Below are 22,270 nucleotides of genomic sequence, written 5' to 3' on the forward strand. Positions count from 1 at the left end.
GCTGCTCATTGTGTTAGGTTTGAGTTTAAATAAACACAATTTGGTTAAAACAAAAACAAAAAACAAAAACAAGAGCAAAACATAAAACTGCCAAAAAGGATCGCAATGTCTTCAAAGTCATAACGAACGAATCCTTGTGTCATTTTGCCTTTTTTTTTTCAAAAACTCTCGCTCTGTCTTTTATTCCAGTTTTGAATAAACGCAGAGTTTGTTCTTCATCAGAAGAAGACCTCAAAGACTGACCATGTTCAGTTAAGGAGCTTCAACAATATATATATATACCAATATATTCTTCCAAAAAGACATATATATATATATATATATTTGTTTCTATACAGTTGAGTATCTTTAAAATACTCTCGCATATAAGACAGGATGTTCAGTTGAGTATCTTTAATACTATATAATATAATATAAATATATACACTCCTTCGGTTAAACTCCTTCTTTGTGTTAAACGATCCCCAATGTTTATTTATATATCGTATTTAAAAAATACTTGATAAAACAACCGTTGTGGATTTCCCCCCCCCCCCCCCCATTTCGCTTCGATTTCACTTCGTTTCATTTAAATACGTCTTGTGGAGGAAAGGCATGAATGTCATCACTTCAAATTTGATCTTCTTGAAATTTTCGGACCTTTCGTTCGTCTAACCGAACGAATAACATAGAAATACCATCAATCAGTTTTACTGGATGAGTGACTAACCTACTCCGCTCCTCCCGGTTGGAACCGCTCCACTTCACTTTCACTTTGCAGTTAACAAATAACCACCCTAGGGTGAGGCGAGGCATGAACATCACAACTCTACGTCTGCTTCGATCGTTAAAAGAAACGTCTCAGTAAAAACCAAACAAACCAACTAAATAAACAAACGAGCAGATATACCAACAACGACAATAATAATAACCGTCATTTGTGGAATTCGAAACCTGTTCAAGGTACAAATGAGAGGACGGTAGGTACAGCTGTACCCACTTATAATCAGTAGAGTTTATATTTGATTTGATTTATTTAATCATTTATATTATTTAGTTTACTCATCACACACCCCCATTTGTTTTTATTATCAATCCTGCACTTTTCGAATTTATGTTTGATTATTATTTTAATCCTTATTTGTAAACCAAAGACCATTTGCTTCATTGAATGTGGATTTAATTCTGAAATATTCAGTCAGAAGAGGATTAAAATAACATAACTATCCCTACGTATATATATATGTGTGTATATACTCACACAGATACATGTAATTGTGCTATACAAACATTATATGTATGTATAAATAGACACAGCTTGAACGACATGTAATTGCATATATACCTACATATATATATACCTACATATATATTCATGGACAGAAAGTGGTCCGTTATCTGCATAGATGAATAATAAACGAGTTTAAATTAATCATACTATATGCAAACCGATACACAGAAAAACAGATATTTGATGTACTGATCTTAGATCTTTATAATACATAAATCCACACATACGCGTACAACAAAATTCGAACATAAACATTCGTTTTCATACATATATATATATATATATATACACATATCTTTAAAAGACTTTTGTACATACATCTTAATATATACTTATATATAAACATCTCTGTATATATAGATCTAAAACTTAGTTCTTCTAAAATATAAATATATTATACACATATATATATATTATATTTGAAAAACATCAATAATGGATGTTGATGTTAAATCCATTGTACACGATGTATTCACTAACGAAATCTTTGCCCAAGAACTTTCCGACATCAGCAAAGAAATATGGACAAACCCTGAATTAGGATTCAAAGAATACAAAGCTCATGATATACTGACGAATTTTCTCGAAAATTACGGCCTAACAGTTGAAAGGAAATACATTCTTTCGACTGCGTTTCGGGCGACATTCGAAACAGCTGGGTCAGAGAATGGGCCACACATTGCTATTATGTGTGAATACGATGCTCTGCCCGATATTGGTCACGCTTGTGGTCACAATTTAATAGCCGAAGTTGGAATTGCTGCAGGAGTGGCGCTGAAAACTGCTATGGACGATGAAGGAAACAAACTAACTGGAAAGGTGAGAGTTTCTGAAATATTTTTCTTTGTTATTTATTTACATTGTTGTTGTTGGTTTTGTAATGTCCCCTCAGTCACTGCCCTTGTGGCAAATGAAAAAAAAAAGCAGTTATTACTATTATTTGCCCATATTATGTGTCCATACAAAGGGACATGGAGAGGTGTTTATACAGCTATTTATTTTCCCCACTTCTGTGTGTGTGTGTGTATAATTTCGTGTTTTATCATCATCATCATCATCATTTAACGTCCGTTTTCCATGCAGGCTTGGATTGTATAGTTTGACAGGATCTGGCAAAGTTGAGTTGTGCACCAGGCACTGGTTAACTGTTTCGGCATGGTTTCTACAGTTGGATGCTCTTCCTAATGCCAACCACTTTATAGAGTGTACTGGGTGCTTTTTATGTTGAATCAGCATTTGTGGGGTTACTAAGTAGCTTGCGAGACAAAGACATCTCAGCTGAGAGAGGGAGAGGAACTGGAAAAGTGTCAGACAAGAGGTTGGTGTATGACAGAGGGACAGGGATAGCTGTCTTAACGTCTGTTTTTTTCATGCCAGCATGGGTTTGGATGGCCAAATGCCCTGCAACACTTAAAAAAGTCATCTCCCTATTTCTTGTCTCTGTTTGGTCAAGGTAACTATGTCAGAGGAAGTGAATAGAAGAGAGAGAGAGAGAATATTAATGTGATGGAGTAAACAAAGTGATAGAAGTGAGAGGATGGTGGAGAAGGAAGTAATAGAAAAGAAACTGTGTTAGCTCCAGGGCTGTGGAGTCGGAAACAATTAAGGAGTAGCTGGAGTTGGAGTTAGTATAGTTTTACTGACTCCGACTCACAATATCTTTATTCTTTAATATAAACCAGTTCTAACACATAGGCCTACTCAAAGTACAAGCACATGCATATGTTTTATGAGGTATGTAGACCACAATCACTTAATGACAAAGAGGAGTCGGAGTCAGAGGTGCCAATAGTAGAGGAGTCGGAGTAGCTTTGGCACTAGATGATGTGATTAGAATGTCACAGGGGAGAATCATAGGACAGATATTTCAAGCCAAGCCACCCAACAGGAGACCTTGGGGTTGAGCAAGAATGAGATGGTTGGATATTGTCCTTTCTACTAAAGGCACAAGGCCTGAAATTTGTGGGGGGACTAGTTGATTACATCGACCCCAGTGCCTCACTGATCCTTAATTTATCGTTCCCAAAAGAGAGAAAGGCAAAGACGATGTCAGCGGAATTTGAACTCAGAACATAGCAACAAGCATTTCGTCCAGCGTGCTAACGACTCTGCCAACTCGCTGCCTTCTGATGGTTGGATAATATTAATAGTTTCCATTGGTCATGCTTGGTAATCCAGCCAGAACGTGTAATGAAGGTTGCTTCTGAGAGGACCCAATGGAAGCGGTGCCTGAGGTCTCTACTCCTACAACCTCCCAAGAATAATGACCAGAAAAGAGGGATGGATGTAATACAAGGCTACCATAGCCCTCTTAAGTAACATGTAGCTAATAATACAGAGCTACTGTGACACCCTTAACTAGTCTGCAGTTAATAATAATAATAATAATATAGTGCTGCCATACTCCTCTGTTGAGTGACGGCGCATGGCTCATTGGGTAGAGAGTTGGGCTTACAATAGTGAGGTTGTGAGTTTGATTCCTGGACTGAGCTGTGTATTGTGTTCTTGAGCAAGGCACTTTGTTTCACGTTGCTCCAGTTCACTCAGCCGTAGAAATGTCTTGTGGCATCACTGGTGCCAAGCTGTATTGGCCTTTGCCTTTCCCATGGATGACATTGGTAGCGAGGAGAGGGGAGGCTGGTATGCATGGGCGACTGCTGGTCTTCCACAAAACAACCTTGCCTGGACTTGCACCTCGGAGGTGAACTTTCTAGGTGCAATCCCATAGTCATTTGTCACTGAAGGGAGTCTTTTTTGCCATATTCCTCTGTTACCACACAATAACAGGTAAAGTCCAGCCAGTGGGTTTCTTCATAGTTTCCATTTGCTCAGTTTCACTCGAAGTTTAGCTCAACCTGAGACTGTGTGTGGTCAGAAGACATTTGCCCAAATTTGAGGCAACCTGATGTTGTAGTAGGAAAACATTTACCCGAGTTTAAGTCAATCTAAGACCATAGTTGAAAGACATTAGCCCAAGTTTGGATCAACTTGAAGTTGTGGTGAAAAAACTTATGCCTGAGTTTGGGCCAACCTGAGGCTGTGGTGGGAAGATATCTGTCCGAGTTTGGGTCAATCTCAGGTCATTGTAGGAAAACATTAACCCCTATTTGTTCCATGTACTTCTCAACTGAAACGTTGTGTTAACAACAAACAAGATGAGGACAAATATCCGTTAAATGTAAATAATGTATATATTTTGTCTTTCTGTATTTTAGCTGACGGTACTTGGCACACCAGCTGAGGAAGGCCTTGGTGGTAAAGTGAAGTTAATTGATGCTGGAGCTTTAGAAACTGTTGATGTTGCTATGATGGCCCACCCTTCAAACAAGTCAATTTGGCGACCCAAATATTTATGTCTTCAAGGGTAAATAAAACAAATTTAATGTTTTTCTATTGTCACTGATTTTAGGTTGTATGTATGGGTTTACGGTTTTGCTACTTGGCAGACTCGTTAGCACGCTGGACGAAATGCTTAGCGGTATTTCACCCATCGCTATGTTCTGAGTTCAAATTCTGCCGAGGTCAACTTTACCTTTCATCCTTTCGGGGTCAATAAAATAAGTACGAGTTGAACACTGGGAGCGATGTAATTGACTCATCCCCTCCTCCAAAGTTGCTGCCCTTGTGGCAAAATTTGAAATTATTATTATCATTATTATTATTATTATTATTGAGTGAGAGAGCAATGCATGCCATCAAAGTGACACTGGGGTAAAATATATGAAGCCCAATATACCCAGCATGACTACCCGTCTGATAAGGGTACACCAGGCACATGCATCACAACCATATTTGCGCGACATGGTGACCTCATATCAACATAAACAGCGCATGATCTCGCAGGTAGGGCCCAGTTAAAATTTTCTTCGGGTCGAGTAGCCCATCCCACTCAAAAGGTCCCTGAATAAGGTTTGTTTAAGGATGTTGAGCAAAACACCCATGTTTCCAAAGGTAAATTATTCAAACCCCAAAGAATTCCTCTCAACACATGGCTATGATGCTCCCCCACTACTTCTGCTCGTAATCAGAGATGCACTTATCGTCAGCCACCAAGGGACATGCTCAACTGGTTAAGGTCAAGCAACTGACAAGCAAGCCTGTGGTATTGAGCAGAAACACTGGGGTTGATGTAATCGACTATTCCCCTCCCCACAAAATTTCAGTTTTGTCCGATGCTCTACCGACTCTGTTATTCACGCTGTCCATGTACTAACCTCCTGATTCTTCTCCGTTTGCTAGGTTGAATATCCAGTTCACAGGCAAAGCATCCCATGCCTCTAGCGCCCCCTGGAATGGCGTCAATGCTTTGGATGCTGCTGTTCTTTGCTACCAGAACATTTCTTGTTTACGACAGCAGATGAAGCCGACATGGAGAGTCCACGGTGAGGATAACATTTCTCTACCTTTGTACGGCCCTGTACATATATATCATCATCATCATCATCGTTTAATGTCCGCTGTCCTTGCTGGGATGGATTGGACAGTTTGACCAGGGCTGGTAAGCTGGAAGCCTGCACCAGACCCCAGTCTGATTTGGCATGATTTTCCTAATGCACTTCCTAATGCCAACCACTCTGAGAGTGCAATGGGTGCTTTTATGTGCCACTGGCACGGGTGCCATTTGCATGACATCAGACTCTGCCACAACTGTGAGTTTGCTTAGCTTGATGGATCTTCTTCTCAAGGACGACACAATGCCAAAGGTCTCAGTCATTGCCTTCGTGAGGCCCCAATGCTTGAAAGGAACTCAGCCACTTTGCTTCCATGAGGCCCAACGTATATATATATATAAATATATATATATACACGACGGGCTTCTTTCAGTTTCCGTCTACGAAATCCACTCACAAGTCTTTGGTCAGCCCAAAGCTATAGTAGAAGACACTTGCCCAAGTTGTCATGCAGTAGGACTGAACCTAAGACCACATGGTTGGGAAGCAAGCTTCTTAACCACACAGCCATGCCCGCCTCTGCCATAAATATATATTTGTTTCTTACTGAGCATTGAGCTCTTCAGGTATCAGTATGTTATCCTGAGTTATCGCCCTTATGTACATGCCATATATTTTGTGGAAACGATATTTTGTGGAAACAGTATTTTGTGGAACAATATTTTGTAGAAACAATTTTTTTGTGGAATAATAGTTTGTGGAAACAATAGTTAAAATGTTAAAAGTAAAAGTGAAGCACACACACACACACACACACAAAGGGATTCCACACAGTTTCCATCTACCAAATTCACTGTCGATGCATTTGTCGGCCCAGAGCTCTTGTAGAAGACTCTTGCCCAAAGTGCTGTGCATTGGGACTGAACCTACAACCATATGGTTGCTGAGCAATTCTCTTAACCACACTGCAAAAATTTTCGATGTAATTTTTTTTTTTTTTTTGTCTTTTCCAGGGATTATTAAGAATGGTGGAATTGCTCCAAATATTATTCCAGAATTTTCAGAAATGGAATATTTCATTCGTGCACCGATCAAAGGGGAACTCGATACGATTGTGGACAAAGTTATCTGCTGCGCGAATGGAGCTGCCACTGCAACAGGTTGCTCTGTAAGTTGGCACAAAAAAAAAAAACAAAGAACAAAAAAATTGTTCATTATTTTGTCATCATCATCATCATCATCATCATCACCATCATCATTGTCGTTATTGTTGTTACCTTTGTCATTGTTGTTGTCACATGTTGCCACCATCAGTTTCAGTGTCGTTAGTGTCTCGTTATCTCATCATCTGTTAAGAGTGGCAAGGCATGGAAGGTGACCGGAACTATAATAGCATGAGAATGGGTGGAGTCTGAAAGAATTTACAGAAGAACATCATGATGAAGTGTATTTTATTGTACCTTTATTTCACTTTTATTTTCTATGGTTTTATTTTGTTGTACCATTTGTATTTCCAGCTGAACTACAAACTAATACAACCTGGTTATTGGTCTTTGATATCCAACAATACACTTGCTGATCTCTTTGAGAAGAACTCCAAAACACTGAGCCTGGAAGAGGATTCCGGTCTGGTGAGATATGGTGGTTCCACAGATATGGGCAATATCTCACACATTGTGCCCAGCATACACCCGAAATTTGACATTGGAGCTCGTTGTCATCAACACACCAGAGATTTCGCTACTGCTGCAGGTACGCTCTATCTCTCCTCGCCCCTCTTTCTACCTCTCTCTCTTTCTCTTCCTCTCTCTCTCTCACTCTTTCTTTTCTCTCTCTCTCTGTTAATCTTAATGTATGGATGAGTTGTTTAGCTTCAGCTCGGTGGTATCTGAACCAACCCACTTTCCCTTTCTCTGTAGGTGTCCTCCAGTTGTTAATTCCGTTTCTTAGTCTCCCATGCTGACTTGTATCTCCTCGGTGATGTTATTTACGATTATGTGTCCTCAAACTCCTAAGAGAGAGGAACCATGCTGTCTCTTTGTTTGTAATTAACTCACCCCAATGCTTGCAGTTTCTTATAATCACCTTGTCAAATATCTGACCCATGCTAGCATGGAAAAGGGGCATTAAATGATAACAGCAACAATGATAATGATGAAGAAAAATAACACTGTGCAACATGATTTTTGTCCCTGGGTAGTAACTGTTATTTCCTATTTACTTAACCCTACAAAGTGTGAAAACTGCTTAAAATATGAAAACTGTATAGTGCACCTGAGCACTATACACAATAATTTCATTATCATTATCAAGGTGGCGAGTTGGCAGAATCGTTAGCACACCGGGCAAAATGCTTAGCAGAATTTTGTCTACTGTTACTTTCTGAGGTTGACTTTGCCTTTCATCCTTTCAGGGTCGATAAAATTACCACCAGTTACGCATTGGGGTCGATGAAATCGACTTAATTCCCTTCCCCCAAATCTGAGGCCTTGTGCTCCCAGTAGAAAGGATTATTATTATTATTATTATTATTATTATTATTATTATTATCTTTCTTTTCAAGCAAGGTATTTGTCGCTTCTCCATTTATCTCCCTTGTCACCAACTTCTTTTGCTATAAACCTTGTACAGATTATTCACCACCAGGAGAGAAGTCTGGATCGTGTAACTTAAAACGTTGTCAGCATTTTGGTCTCTCCTCTTTCTGCCAACTTCTGGTTGTCATTTTGTTGAAGTGACGGCAACGAGTTGGCAGAACGGTTAGCAAATCGGACAAATTGCTTTTGAGTTCAAATACAGCCAAGCTCAAAACAATATCTGAGTGGGGGTGCTAGATTCCCTTCTTCGAAAATATAAGGACACAAATCGTGTCATATAGCCAGCTGGAGATGATGTCTGCTGGGGTTAAATTACAGCAACATTCATCCTAAACCAGGAGTGCCATGTTCTGTTGGCAAATAATCTTTACTCCAAAGTACTGTTGCTGAATATCTCTCATTATAAGATTTAAAGATAGTAATTTTCTAATTATTGTTATTATTATTTCTACAGGAAGCCCTGATGCTCAGGAAATCACTCTGAAAATTGCCGAATGTATTGCACTCACGGCCGTTGATATTCTGCAGAATCCGTCCCTGGTGCAACAAATGAAGTCTCAACTGCAAGAAGATTTAGTTCAAGAACACTCAACGAAATAAACTTTCCATTCCCCATTCCCTTCTCCTTAAAAGGAAAAAACTTTATAATGAACATCACAACTCCTTTTGATTCCGTATCTCTCCTAACTTTCCTTCTGAGATTCTAGAATTCTTTCTTTGGTTTTTCTTTTTTTTTTTCTTTTTCTAAATTCCAAGAAATAGCACATTTTCATCTTTAAGCATATGTGTGTTGTGTGTTGTGTCTAGATGTATATGAGTGTATACAGACATATTTGTATATATATTTATGTGTGAATATATATATATATGTATATATATATATATATATATATATATATATATATATATATATATAGATGTATATACGTGTGTGTGTGTGTGTATATATATATATATATATATATATATATATACCCAGACATCTGCAAAGTAAATAGACCCCGTCGTTTTTGAAAGCTCTATTTCTCCATTCTTCTTTGGATATTTGCTGGTCAAAGAAGAGGTTTCCTTCCAATCGCTCTGCCACAGCAGCCAAATCAATGGAAATAATCTCATTTGAAGTTATTCTGCAACATCAGCTGCCTTACAACGGGGATTATTTTTTAAAAATCTGCTTGACATTTGCTAAGATGTCTGTCAGAGGGCCCAAGTCGACCTTTGCTGGTCAACTGTACAATCACTCTGTTGACTGTGGTGGCAAGAGAAGAACCCCAATGTTTTGTGTGATCTTAAGTTGGTTAAGTCCACCTTCAGACTGACCCACAAACTACCCTCTTTGGAAACCATTCGACTCTTATGCTTCTGATATTTGCAGCAGCATGGCCAGTTCCTATAAGGGGTTAATCTACAGTAATCTGAAACGAAAAATGATAATACGTTAACAAGTTTGAAGCACCAATGAAAGTTGAGTCTGCACCAATGAAATGATATAGGGAGGGTGGGTGTCTATTTACTTTTGAGATGCCTGTTGTGTGTGTGTGTGTGTTGTGACTGTGTTAGTGATTGTGTTTCTGTGTAAGTTTCTGTGTATGGAACGGCATGGTATGAATGAACCAGGGAATCACTTCTTATATGGATCAAGGGCCATATTTACACAAATGACCTAAACTCTCTCTCTCTCTCTCTCTCTCTCTCTATCTGCATACAAGGAATGGTCTACTTCTATGAATAGCGGTGTCGGTTGGTAGTTTATTGAGAGGGCTTGAGAATGAAATGGTGACAGCGTCTCTAGTGTGTAGGAGATACAACTTGGCAGAACAACAGAAAATGTCACTTTCGTTTTCCATTGAAGATATTGTCATATTGTTTTTTAATTAATCAATCAATTAATTAATTGCATTTTTAATAAATAGAAACTGATTGATATTTTGTGTGTGTCTGTGTGTATATTATGCATCCGTGTATATACATACACGCATAACATATATACATGTACATGTATATGCCTATGTATATGAGTGTGTATGTACATATACATGTGAGTGTGCGTGGCACGCATGTGTGTTTTAAATATATTTATGTAGTTTATCTGAATTAATTTTTAAAATATCTGATCTGGAATTAAAGACAAAAAAAATAAATAAAAATGTTCAACTGCACCAAAGAATTTACAAAAAACACACACACACATACACAAAAAAATCTCAAAAAATAATGAAGTAAAAACTAAGATATATATATATATATATATATATATATAACACTACACTGAATGAAATCCTTTCTTTGAAAGTCACTCCACCTAACCCTAACCCTTTACCTCAAATTTCATTTACTTTGATTTAAAACAAAACAAAAAAACATAAACAAAAAAAAAATCATCTCGTTAAAGTGGCCTTCAGCTGGAATACCAGAGTTTTATCTCAACACAAATTGGGATTTTAGCAAAATCTTTTCTTTTTTTTTCCTAATTTTTTTTCTTCCTCCCACCTGACTCTTACCTCTCCCCACTTTTCGCTTTTAACAACAACAAAAAAAGATATGTAAAAAAAAACAAACAAAAACAAAACAAAAAGGTTAAATATAAACTTTTAATGTAAAATACACAAAAAAAAAAGAAAAATCCGACAAACATTGTAGCAATGATTTGAAGTGAATAATTTAAATCTTTAAAAATGAAATGAAAAAAAAAAAAATAAAGCATAAGAAAATAATTTTTACAAAGTATAGTTTTTATTATTGTTTATATTTATTATTATTGTTGTTATTGTTAAGGTGGTGAGCTGGCAGACTCATTAGCACGCTGGACGGAATGCTTAGCGGTATTTCACCCATCGCTGTGTTCTGAGTTCAAATTCGACCGAGGTCCTCAATTACCCCCAGAGGACCTCCAGTATCAGAAGGACCACACCATTATCATACTTTCTTCTCTTCTTCTTTTCTTGTATACTTTCCTTCTTTCTTTTATTGTATATTTTTCTTTTTTATTTTAATTATTTCATTATATGTAAACACCAACACTTCTTGTCTGTCTTTGTATTGTCCCTTCATCCTTTGCCCTGATGGCAAATAAATAAAAGAAATCACCATCACCATCATCATCATCATCATCATCGTCATCATCATCATCGTTGTCACTATTATTATTACCATTCCTTTTAACTCAGGTCTATATGGCCCCTAAGGATCCATATAAGATTTTTGGGGTCCACACAACAAAATAGCAAATTGGTGATCCACAATAGTATCTTAAAGGTCCATGAAAAAATTTTGCATGAGATTGCAGCCCCTATTTGTTCCATGTACTATTATTATTATTATTATTATTATTATTATTATTATTATTATTATCATTATTATTATTGTTATTATTATTGTTATTCTTCTTCTTATTATTATTATTTGCCAATGTAAATCTGTTATATAACATTCACTAGCAAAACTATGGAAGCAGTTGACATAAAGTTGGTCAGGCTTAACTCTATATTTAGACCAGTGAAATTTTACTGCCAATATGTCTGACGCACAAACTTCATTCAATAATCCCTGATCAGATTGCAAAAAAGAAACTCCTATTACTGTCTCTATTGTTTTGTATTGTATTTTATTGGATCTATTTACTTATACATTCACATGCATACATACATTAACATACACACACACACACATATATATATATATATGTAGGTATGTATGTATGTGTGTGCATGTGTATATATTTGTATGTACATATGTATGTATCTATATCTCTATATATGTCTATCTATCTGTCTGTCTGTCTGTCTATCTGTCTGTCCATCCATCCATCTATCTATCTATAAATATACTTGAATTAGTTTTCTTTCATTTCCTCAGTGTTTATATATATGTCTAGCTGTCTGTCTGTCTATCTATCTGTCTGTCTGTCTATCTATCTATCTATCTGTCTGTCTATCTGTCTGCTTATCTGTCTATCTATCTATCTATCAATTAGAGTTATTTTCCTTTTATTCCCTCGCTGTTTATACCTGTGCACTTGTTTCCTCTCTACAAAACTCTTCTTAATGATCTATTTGACCTCAAAGTGAAGCAAACAATATCTAAGTTCAGAGCTAAAGGTTTTCCATAACAATGTTTGTAATAAAAGAGGTTGTTTTAATTCTGGCAAATAACAAAAGTCGTTTTCACTTTGTGGCCATTTTGTTTGACACGTGTTTCCCTCTGCCCTCATTTTTTGTGAAGATGGTGAAATCTGTTATTATAATGTTTTCACCATGTGCTTAAGGAATTTGACCCCTAATCACGTGGTCTCAGGTTCAGTCCAACTATGTGAATCCTTGAGCAAATATTTTCTACTATGGTCCCAGGCTGACAAAAGCCTTTTGAGTAGATTTGGTTGGAGAAAATGCAATTTGTAAATGGATGAATGGGTGCTGAAAAGTTCCTGGCTTTGGGTAAAAGGAAATACAGGAGGATCAGTTAATTATGATTTTATTCAACATATTCCCCTCTCTCAGATTCACACACTTATTGCAGCGGCCCTTCAGTTTTTCTAAACCTTGTAAAAGAACTCAGAAAGTTGGGCCTCCAACTACGCCTTTGAGGACACTCCCCTTCCTCCTCTCTCTTGCTGGTATTAATAGAACATTAGTGGTAGTGATGGCGGCAGCGGTAGTGGTGGATGTGGCAGTGGCAGCGGCAGCGGCAGTAGCAGTGGATGCGTTCTTACAGGCTGCAGTAGAGGCGCTAGCATTGGCCGTGGTTGCAGTGGTGGTTGTGATGGTACTGCTACTACAGATGATGGGCAACGTATGGAAACAAACTTGGACGCCAAAATGGGATACGGGCTTGTGCTTGCACAAAGTTTTGAGTATGGTGAGTCGTTAGCGTCGTTGTTGATGTTGTTGTCGTTGTTGATGGTGTTGTTGTTGTTGTTGTTGTTGCTCTTGCTGTTGGTAGCAAATGTACGAAGAGAGTCACTGAACCTCGATGACGACTGAGCGGAGTTTAAGCTGACATTAACATCCGGTCGTATGTTGTGTCTGTATTGGAGTGGAGTGTTCTGAGTGAGAGTCATGGCTGGCCAGTCTCCCACCATCTCTGTTGCTCTATGAGGATAGTTCCAGTCAACTTGTGACTTTGGGATATCTGCTTTTGAAGACACTGTTTTTTGTTTCTTTGAAGAATTCTTCACAGAATCTGTAGATTAGAAAATAATAATAATAACAATAATAATAATAATAATAATAATAATCATCCTTTCTACTATAGGCACAAGGCCTGAAATTTGGGTGAGGGAGCTAGTTGATTTTATCGACCCCAGTGCTTAACTGGTACAAACACATTAGATTTTGGGATCGATCTGGTACCGGACAAGGATTCTGGATTTATTTTTCCTGCTTTTTTACTTAATTTTTTTAGAGCAGTCGGGTTCATTTTTAGTATTCTCATTTGTGAGAGCAGTCGAGTTTATTTCAGATGTTCTCATTTAAAAAATCATCTCTGGCGAATCATTGAGAGGACATTGGTGTTACCCTGGCTGAGGTTTGTGCTCTCTGAGTGCTATGATGATGGATATATATATATATATATATATATATATATATATATATATATATATAGTAAATCCCCAAAAATGATAAGCAAACACAAAAAACAACAATGTGATGATGTGGTAAACCCCGCATACCCTCTGGAATAGGATAAACTATGAGCCTTGAACTTCATACTTTTCTCTATGTTAAATTTTCAATCTAGAAGTTTCCTGCATATATACTTTGTCTCCGATGGTGGAACACACAGTGTATGGAAATCCATTATTTGGGATGTGTGTGTGTGGGTGTGAGGAGCAGAAGAAGTGAAAAATAATTTAGGAGATGACTTACGGGAGACGGTAGTGTCATGTGAATACAACATCCCTAGAGTGGCCAACATCATGTCAAGGGAACTTCTGTAAATAAAAGAAGGTTTAAGTGAAGATAGAATAAGATTTTTAGACTTCAGTTCCATGGTAAATGCTTATTGTAACATACACCGTTACCCTGAACAGCATCACCACCACCACCACTACCTCCAATGTGTTCTGCTCTTCTGTGTGTGCAGAAGCCCCTCCTCTTCTTCAATAGCATGTCAACTTTGAAGCATTCTTGCATCTTGAGATCGTCTCCTTTTCTCAAGTAGAATTAGTCCTAATTGCCATTCAGTAATTATGACACATCTTCCAGTGGCCGAGATAATTTTAGTAAATCTAGAATTTATGGTGCATGGCACTAGATATACCTGTATTTGTCAATGTAAGTCTTCTTGGCAATGGCTTTTCTCGTGTAACGAGGATGCAGCTGTTATATATATATATATATATATATATATATATATATATATATATACATATATATATATACATATACATATATATATATATATATATATATATATATATATATATATATATATATGTATATTTATATGTATATATAAATAAATATATGTATATATAAATAAATATATAAATAAATAAATATATGTATATTTATATATATATAAATAAATAAATATATGTATATTTATATATATATATATATAAATAAATATATGTATATTTATATATATATATCTATAAATAAATATATGTATATTTATATATATAAGTGGCTGTGTGGTAAGGAGCTTGCTTATGAACCGCATGGTTCTGGGTTCAGTCCCACTGCGTGGCACCTTGGGCAAGTGTCTTCTACTATAGCCTTGGGCCGACCAAAGCCTTGTGAGTGGATTTGGTAGATGGAAACTGAAAGAAGCCCATCGTATATATGTATATATATGTATGTGTGTATGGTTTTGTGTCTGTGTTTGTCCTCCCAACATCGCTTCACAACTGATGCTGTTGTGTTTACATTCCTGTAACTTAGCGATTTGGCAAAAGAGACCGATAGAATAAGTACTAGGCTTACAAAGAATAAGTCCTGGGGTCAATTTGCTCAACTAAAGGCAGTGCTCCAGCATGGCCACAGTCAAATGACTTTGACAGTTGGAAGGATAAAAGAACACACACACACTATCATTTGAATGATTATAAAATTCAGTGTACTTTATTAAAGTACATTTCATTTTCAAAATGTCATAGAACCTACTGACAGAGCTGAATCATGGTGACTGTTCTGCTCCATGCACTGCTGATAATGGCAGGCAATGAAAGTGAAACATGACAAAATATTTAGTTCTGTGTTGAAGCATGTTCTTCTTTAATGGCTGCCCTCAATTCATTGACTGTTGCTGTACTACAAATGTCTTTGTACTATAAATGTCTTTTAAGTAGCCTCATACAAAATGTCTAGTGGTGTGAAGTCTGGTGAATGTGGAGGGTGTTCTTCTGAACCTCTTCATCTGATCCGTCTGTTTGGCAAAATCTTATCAAGGTAGGTCCTTACATTACAAGGGTAGTGTGAAGCTGCCCCATCTTGCAGTAAACATACTCCACATCCCACATCTTCAACCTCCACTTGAATGCATGGCATGACTGATTCTCACAGTAAAGGATAAAGACCCCCTTCAGTCATAAATGACCATGGGATTGCACCTAGAAAGTTCCACAAATTGAACTCATTACCTCCTGATTGTGAGTCCGATGCTCTAACCACTGAACTATGTGCCTTCACTTATATATATATATAAGAGTGGTTGGCGTTAGGAAGGGCATCCAGCTGTAGAAACTCTGCCAGATCAGATTGGAGCCTGGTGCAGCCATCCGGTTCACCAGTCCTCAGTCAAATCGTCCAACCCGTGCTAGCATGGAAAGTGGACGTTAAACGATGATGATGATGATGATGATATATATATATATGCCATAGGTTGGATGGTTTGACTGAAGACTGGCAAGCCAGGAGGCTGCACCAGGCTCCAATCCGATCTGGCAAGGTTTCTACAGCTGGATGCCCTTCCTAATGCCAACCACTCTGAGAGTGTAGTGGGTGCTTTTTATGTGCCACCAGCATGGGTGCCAGTCAGGTGGCACTTGTATCAGTTGTACTTGAATAGTGCTTTTTACATGTCACATGTATATGTATGTATGTGTGTATGCATGGTATGTATGTATATATGTATGTATGTATATATACTGTAGCGGGGAACCTGTGGAAGACACACACACACACACATAATGTAATAGAAGACAAAGAGAGGGAGAGAAGAAGTGGGAGGCAGAGGGAAAGCATGTGATGAGGAAAAAAGAAGGAAAAGACAAGCTGTGGTATCGAAAAATTATCGGTGTGACTCACATACATGAATTAATAAAATCAGTCAGGCGGAGAGAGCCACTCAGTGAAGTATGTTAAGGTAGAAATATGGGGATGTAGGTTGACTTGAATAATAATGTTTTAGTGAAATGAATTCGGAGGAGGTGATACATGTAGTCCAAACACATGCATACTTAACAATAAATAAATGTGAAGGTGCCTACTCATCCAGCCAGCAGTATGGTGTCATTTGAAGATTAAAACAATGCAAACGCACATTGTGACTAGCGATGTGTAACAACATCTGATACTCTGGTCGGTCATGTGATCACATGACATGATATATTTAAAAGAATGAAATAGATGATTATTTTATGAATTTCATTCGCTTACAGCGGTTTCTGTAATACGATTCAGTGGACTAGGCTCTGATGAAGCTATATAAGGTATTATTCAGGCGTTCAGCTATGAGGCCACTGAATCTGATAGCAGAAACAGTTGTTAGCTAAAGAAGTTCATAAGATTATTGTTTATTCCATTCCTTTGTCATCTCTCTTTCGTATTACTGCTCTATACTCTGCTAACACACCATAAGGATATTGAGTTCTACACTATTAGTCACACAATGCCCAAGTGAAATATATATATATATAAGTGCCGGTGCTGTGTAAGCATACCTGTACTGGTAGCACATAAAAAGAACCTGGTACACTCTGTTTAGTGGTTGGCGTTAGGAAGGGCATCCAGCCATAGAAACCATGCCAATGCAGACAGTTGGTGTCTGGACAGCTTCCTGCTAGCCAGTTCCATGTCAAACTGTCCAACCCATGCCAGCGTGGAAAGCAAATGATAAACAATGATAAACAATTTTAGCAGTTTTCAAGGTCGCATGTCTACGAATGTTTGAAACATTCAGTAGAATTCAGCAGAACTGTTAGATTTTCAAAGAGGTCGTACGGTTGGGCAATCTATGGCTAGTGTTAGCCAAGGAAAAATCGCCGAAAATCTTCAAATTCATCTTGCTACTGTTAATAGGAATATAGTACAATTCAAAAGCCAAGGAAAAGAATCAGCAGATTCTCGTCCTGGCCGACCTGGGCCCTCAGAAAGGGAGCTTTGCTGTTTGAAGAGAATTGTGGAAAACAAACCCTGTTTGAAGGCTTCTGACATTGCAAAACAGCTAAAAGTTAGTCCAAGAATGTGTGTTATATATCTGCATAAGCTTGGGTATTATGGACGAAGAGCTAGAAGAAAACCTCTCCTTCAACCAATTAATATCAAATAATAGATTTTGAAAATTAAAGGTGTCTATTTACTTCCTGCATGTCTGTGTGTGTATATATATATATATAGGCTTGTCAATGTAGATAGATAGACAGACTGATAGACAAATAGATATAGATTTAGATATAGGTAGATATATATATAAATCATCATCATCATCATCATCATCGTTTAACGTCCGCTTTCCATGCTAGCATGGGTTGGACGATTTGACTGAGGACTGGTGAAGCCGGATGGCAACACCAGGCTCCAGTCTGATTTGGCAGAGTTTCTACAGCTGGATGCCCTTCCTAACGCCAACCACTCAGAGAGTGTAGTGGGTGCTTTTACGTGTCACCCGCACGAAAACGGCCACGCTCGAAATGGTGTCTTTTATGTGCCACCCGCACAAGCCAGTCCAGGGGCACTGGCAACGATCTCGCTCGAAAATCCTACAGGAGCCAGTCAGGCGGTACTGGCAATGGCCACGCTCAAAATGGTGCATCTCATGTGCCACCCGCACAAGAACCAGTCCAGGGGCACTGGCAACGATCTTACTTGGCTTGCCGGGTCTTCTCACGCACAGCCCATTTCCAAAGGTCTCGGTCCGTAGTCATCGCCTCGGTGAGGCCCAATGTACGAAGGTCTTGCCTCACCACCTCAGCCCAGGTCTTCCTGGGCCTACCTCTTCCACGGGTTCCCTCAACTGTTAGGGTGTGGCACTTTTTCACGCAGCTATCCTCCTCCATTCTCACCACATGTCCATACCAGCGCAATCGTCTCTCTTGCACGCCACAACTGATGCTTCTAATGTTCAGCTTTTCTCTCAAGATACTTACACTCTGACGGGTATTCACATTGACATTACACATCCAACGGAGCATACTGGCTTCATTCCTTGCGAGCTTACGTATGTCCTCAGCAGTTACAGCCCATGTTTCACTGCCATGTAGCATGGTTGTTCGTACGCATGCGTATATATATATATATATATATATATATATATATATATATATATATATATATATATATATATATATATAAATTTGTATTAATACATTTGTATTAAAATATTTTTCATTGTTGACTTCTTCACTGTTCTCAGTTCCGTTAACGGCTTGGCGTTCGGGCGAGTATACTTGGCATTGATGTGGCAACATTCGAAATGTTGTCTAGGTGAATGCAGCTGATGAAGACTAATCAGTTTTATGTTGTGAAACGTATTTGAAAAGTCTGAAACCTAGGTATTGCATTATCCTTAATCTGGGTTGTTCATTTTCGGATGTTCTTCCTAAGGTAAGACAAGTTTTTCATGTTTTGTTGCATACACGCATTTTTGCCAGTATATACGCAGTGAAGCTATACAATAGCGTCGTTTTTATATCGATTGTTATTCTCCAGTAAATATCGGTACCTTGTTGTACCATTCTTATGAATTTATATATATATATATATATATATTGACCTACAGGAGAGAGAATGAGACATCTGTAACAACATAAATAACTGAAATTTCTTTTCTTTTCAGGAAGAAAAAAAAAGCGACCACACCTTAAAATGGAAAAACATGAGAATCTGTACACAAACACACACACACACACAAACACACACACACACACACAAACACACACACACACACACACACACACACACACACCTGTACACTGTGTTTATATAATTGTTGATACCTACCTGTACAGTGCCTCAACCCACACACCAACACTCGCACCCACTTCCCCCTCAAATAAACTAACTCAATAATTGTTCAATATACAGAAATCAATAGAAACGAATGTCCTTCTATAAAGCAAAAAAACGGTAATCGTTAGTGCAAACCTTGTTTATTCTCTTTCAATATTAATCCAGTCAAATCACATGATATTACACTGTTGTTCTATTTACTGCTGCTTCTGCTGATGGTGCTGTTTAGCCCAAGGTCAGCCTTAATTTATGTGGCTTAGTGGTGATGGTGTTGGACTCATGATCGTAAGATTGTGGTTTCGATTCCTGGACTGGGCAATGTGTTGTGTTCTTGAGCAAAACACTTCATTTCCCATTGCTCCAGTCCACTCTGTTGGCAAAAATGAGTTAATCCTGTGAGGAAAAGGCGTCCCATCCAGGTGGTGAATTTATCCGCCAGGGAAACTGGGGAAATTGGCCCTTATGAGTCTATATGAAGGAACTTCACTTCTTACAGCCTTAACTGAGCAGAACTATTATAAGATTGGGAATCCATATAAGATTGGGAATGGTGGTGGTGGTGGTGGTGGTTGTGGTGGTGGTGGTGGTGGTGGTGGTGGAGTTCACGCAAGCAAAATAGTAAACTGGGGATCTACAGATGTATATTAAGGGTCCACGAAAAAAAAACTTGCTTTATTCTTTTATTCTTTTATTTGTTTCAGTCATTTGGCTGCGGCCAGGCTGGAGCACCGCCTTTAGTTGAGCAAACCGACCCCAGGACTTATTTTTTGTAAGCCAAGTACTTATTCTATCGGTCTCTCTTGCTGAACTGTTCTTTCTATTCTATCAGTCTCTCTTACGCCCCTCTTGCCGAAGGGATGGGGGCGTAAACACACCAGCATTGGTAGTCAAGCGATGTTGGGGGGACAAACATAGACACACAAACATGTACATACATACATACATACATACATACATACATACATACATACATACATACATACATACATATATATATATATATATATATATATATATATATATATATATATATATATATATATATATATACATATATATACGACAGTACTGTCAAAATTTTGGTGGTATCAAGAGCAAAAATGCTACTGGGATACATGTGAGCAGACACGAAAGATAAAATGAGACCAATTCAAAATGAGACAGAGTTTGCAAACTGAACAGTAAATCAAGTAGAAAACAAAAAAAAAAAAAAGAGTAAATACAACAACAAGCACAAACAAATGACTTAAGTATTATTTTACATGTATGTTGGAGGCTTTTTGGCTCTGCAGCAGAAGTAGAACAGGACATGACATAAACAAAGGAAAAAGACATCAATATTGGTCATACAACACATACATACATACATATATATATATATATATATATATATATATATATACACACACACACATATATATATATATATATATATATATATATATATATATATATATATAAATATATATATATATGTGTGTATACATATACACACACACACATACACACGTCAATAAACCAGTCAAGTCAATAAACATCTTTAAAAGACCTGTGCATTTTCAAACCTTCTTTCCTATATATTTTCACTTGTGTGGTACCTTGCAAGTTTACTTTGTTTTATATATATATATATATATATATATATATAAAACTTTTCTATTACTTTACAGTTTTTCAGAGATCATAATATTATACTTCAGATAATATCATAACCCAGTGAAGCGAATTTGGAATTACTCCTCGGAAGAATTACAGCAAGAGTATCAACACCAAGCAGTCATAAATGTTAAATACTAATCAAAAAGGTTAGCCATAATCTGGAACATAACTGAGAACTAGCATGGTGTCTGCCCAGATAACATATCCCTCTAAACTCACACTATATATAGTCTTTTATTAAAACTGAAGTTGAGAGCTTGTCTTACATCTTGAGTTTCACATCACTGGGATTTTCAGGTGAAGATTTTCACCTGTAGGTCACAGTGGCCTGAAACATGGACCATGAGACAAACTCTCAGATCTCTGTGCTTTTCGTCATTGTTTACAATTTTATTCCAATTGTCTTCAAATTTGGTCTATGGATTAAGTTTTGTATACCAATTATGAAAATGAAATTATTTTTTCCTATAAATCCATATTTAAAAAGAAAAATATATATTCTCTACACCATGTATTGAGCACTCTTTTCTCATTCATCTGACATTAAGCAACTGACACATGTATAGGCAAATCAAAAATAAAATGAAAATCAACAAAAGTCAAAAGGACAAACTCAATGAATGTATTAGGTTGACGCTCAGTCTAAGATGGGAAAAGAGCTGGGGGTGACGTTTCGGGCGTAGCCCTTCGTCAGAAAGAGAAAGGAATAAAATAGTGCAAGAAGCACATGCACACATGCATTCACACACACTTATACACATTCAACACATGCACATATACATGATCAGATATATTCATATACGTAGCAGATAAAGAAGGGTGTCTAAGTGTTTAAGAGCTGCTAGTAAGGGCTTAAAGCATAGTTCTCTCCCTTTGTTTAACTGCCTCAACAGGCTTCAGAATGGTTTCTCCATTGCTGATGTACGACGACCACTCTTTGAAAAGCCCTAACTGTGTGTGTGTGTGTGTGTGTGTGTATGTGTGTGCACATGTGTGTTTGTGTACATGTGTGTGAATGTGAAAGTGTGCGCATGGAAGGTGTGTGTGTGTGCATGTATGTGCATGTGTGTTTGTACATGCATTTGTGTGTGTTCATGCATGTGTGTATGCTTGCATGTGTGTGTATGTGGGTTTGTGCGCAGGGATGTGTGTGTGTGCATTTGTACATGTGCATATGAGCAT

General features: G+C 37.6%; 2 protein-coding genes across 2 annotated transcripts in view; one reads left to right on the forward strand and one right to left on the reverse strand.

Moving 5' to 3' along the window:
• Positions 1-10,983, forward strand: LOC106870331 (xaa-Arg dipeptidase). The gene is made up of 6 exons (XM_014916355.3): positions 1-2,089; positions 4,486-4,634; positions 5,510-5,652; positions 6,675-6,829; positions 7,179-7,413; positions 8,713-10,983. The coding sequence occupies exons 1-6, from the start codon at positions 1,706-1,708 to the stop codon at positions 8,856-8,858; spliced, it is 1,212 nt and encodes a 403-aa protein (XP_014771841.1). The 5' UTR covers positions 1-1,705; the 3' UTR covers positions 8,859-10,983.
• Positions 10,832-22,270, reverse strand: part of LOC106870318 (T-box transcription factor TBX15) — a 25,055-nt gene continuing 13,616 nt past the window's right edge. Inside the window, exons 7-8 of the mRNA XM_014916340.3 lie at positions 14,123-14,187; positions 10,832-13,436 (exon numbers count right to left, since the gene is read on the reverse strand). Of these exons, the coding sequence (XP_014771826.3) occupies positions 12,874-13,436; positions 14,123-14,187 (628 nt within the window). The 3' untranslated portion in view covers positions 10,832-12,873. The remainder of the gene's footprint in view (positions 13,437-14,122; positions 14,188-22,270) is intronic.

The sequence above is a fragment of the Octopus bimaculoides genome, chromosome 22, assembly GCF_046866305.1.
Source record: "Octopus bimaculoides isolate indiv1 chromosome 22, ASM4686630v1, whole genome shotgun sequence".
In the NCBI taxonomy this organism is placed as follows: domain Eukaryota; kingdom Metazoa; phylum Mollusca; class Cephalopoda; order Octopoda; family Octopodidae; genus Octopus; species Octopus bimaculoides.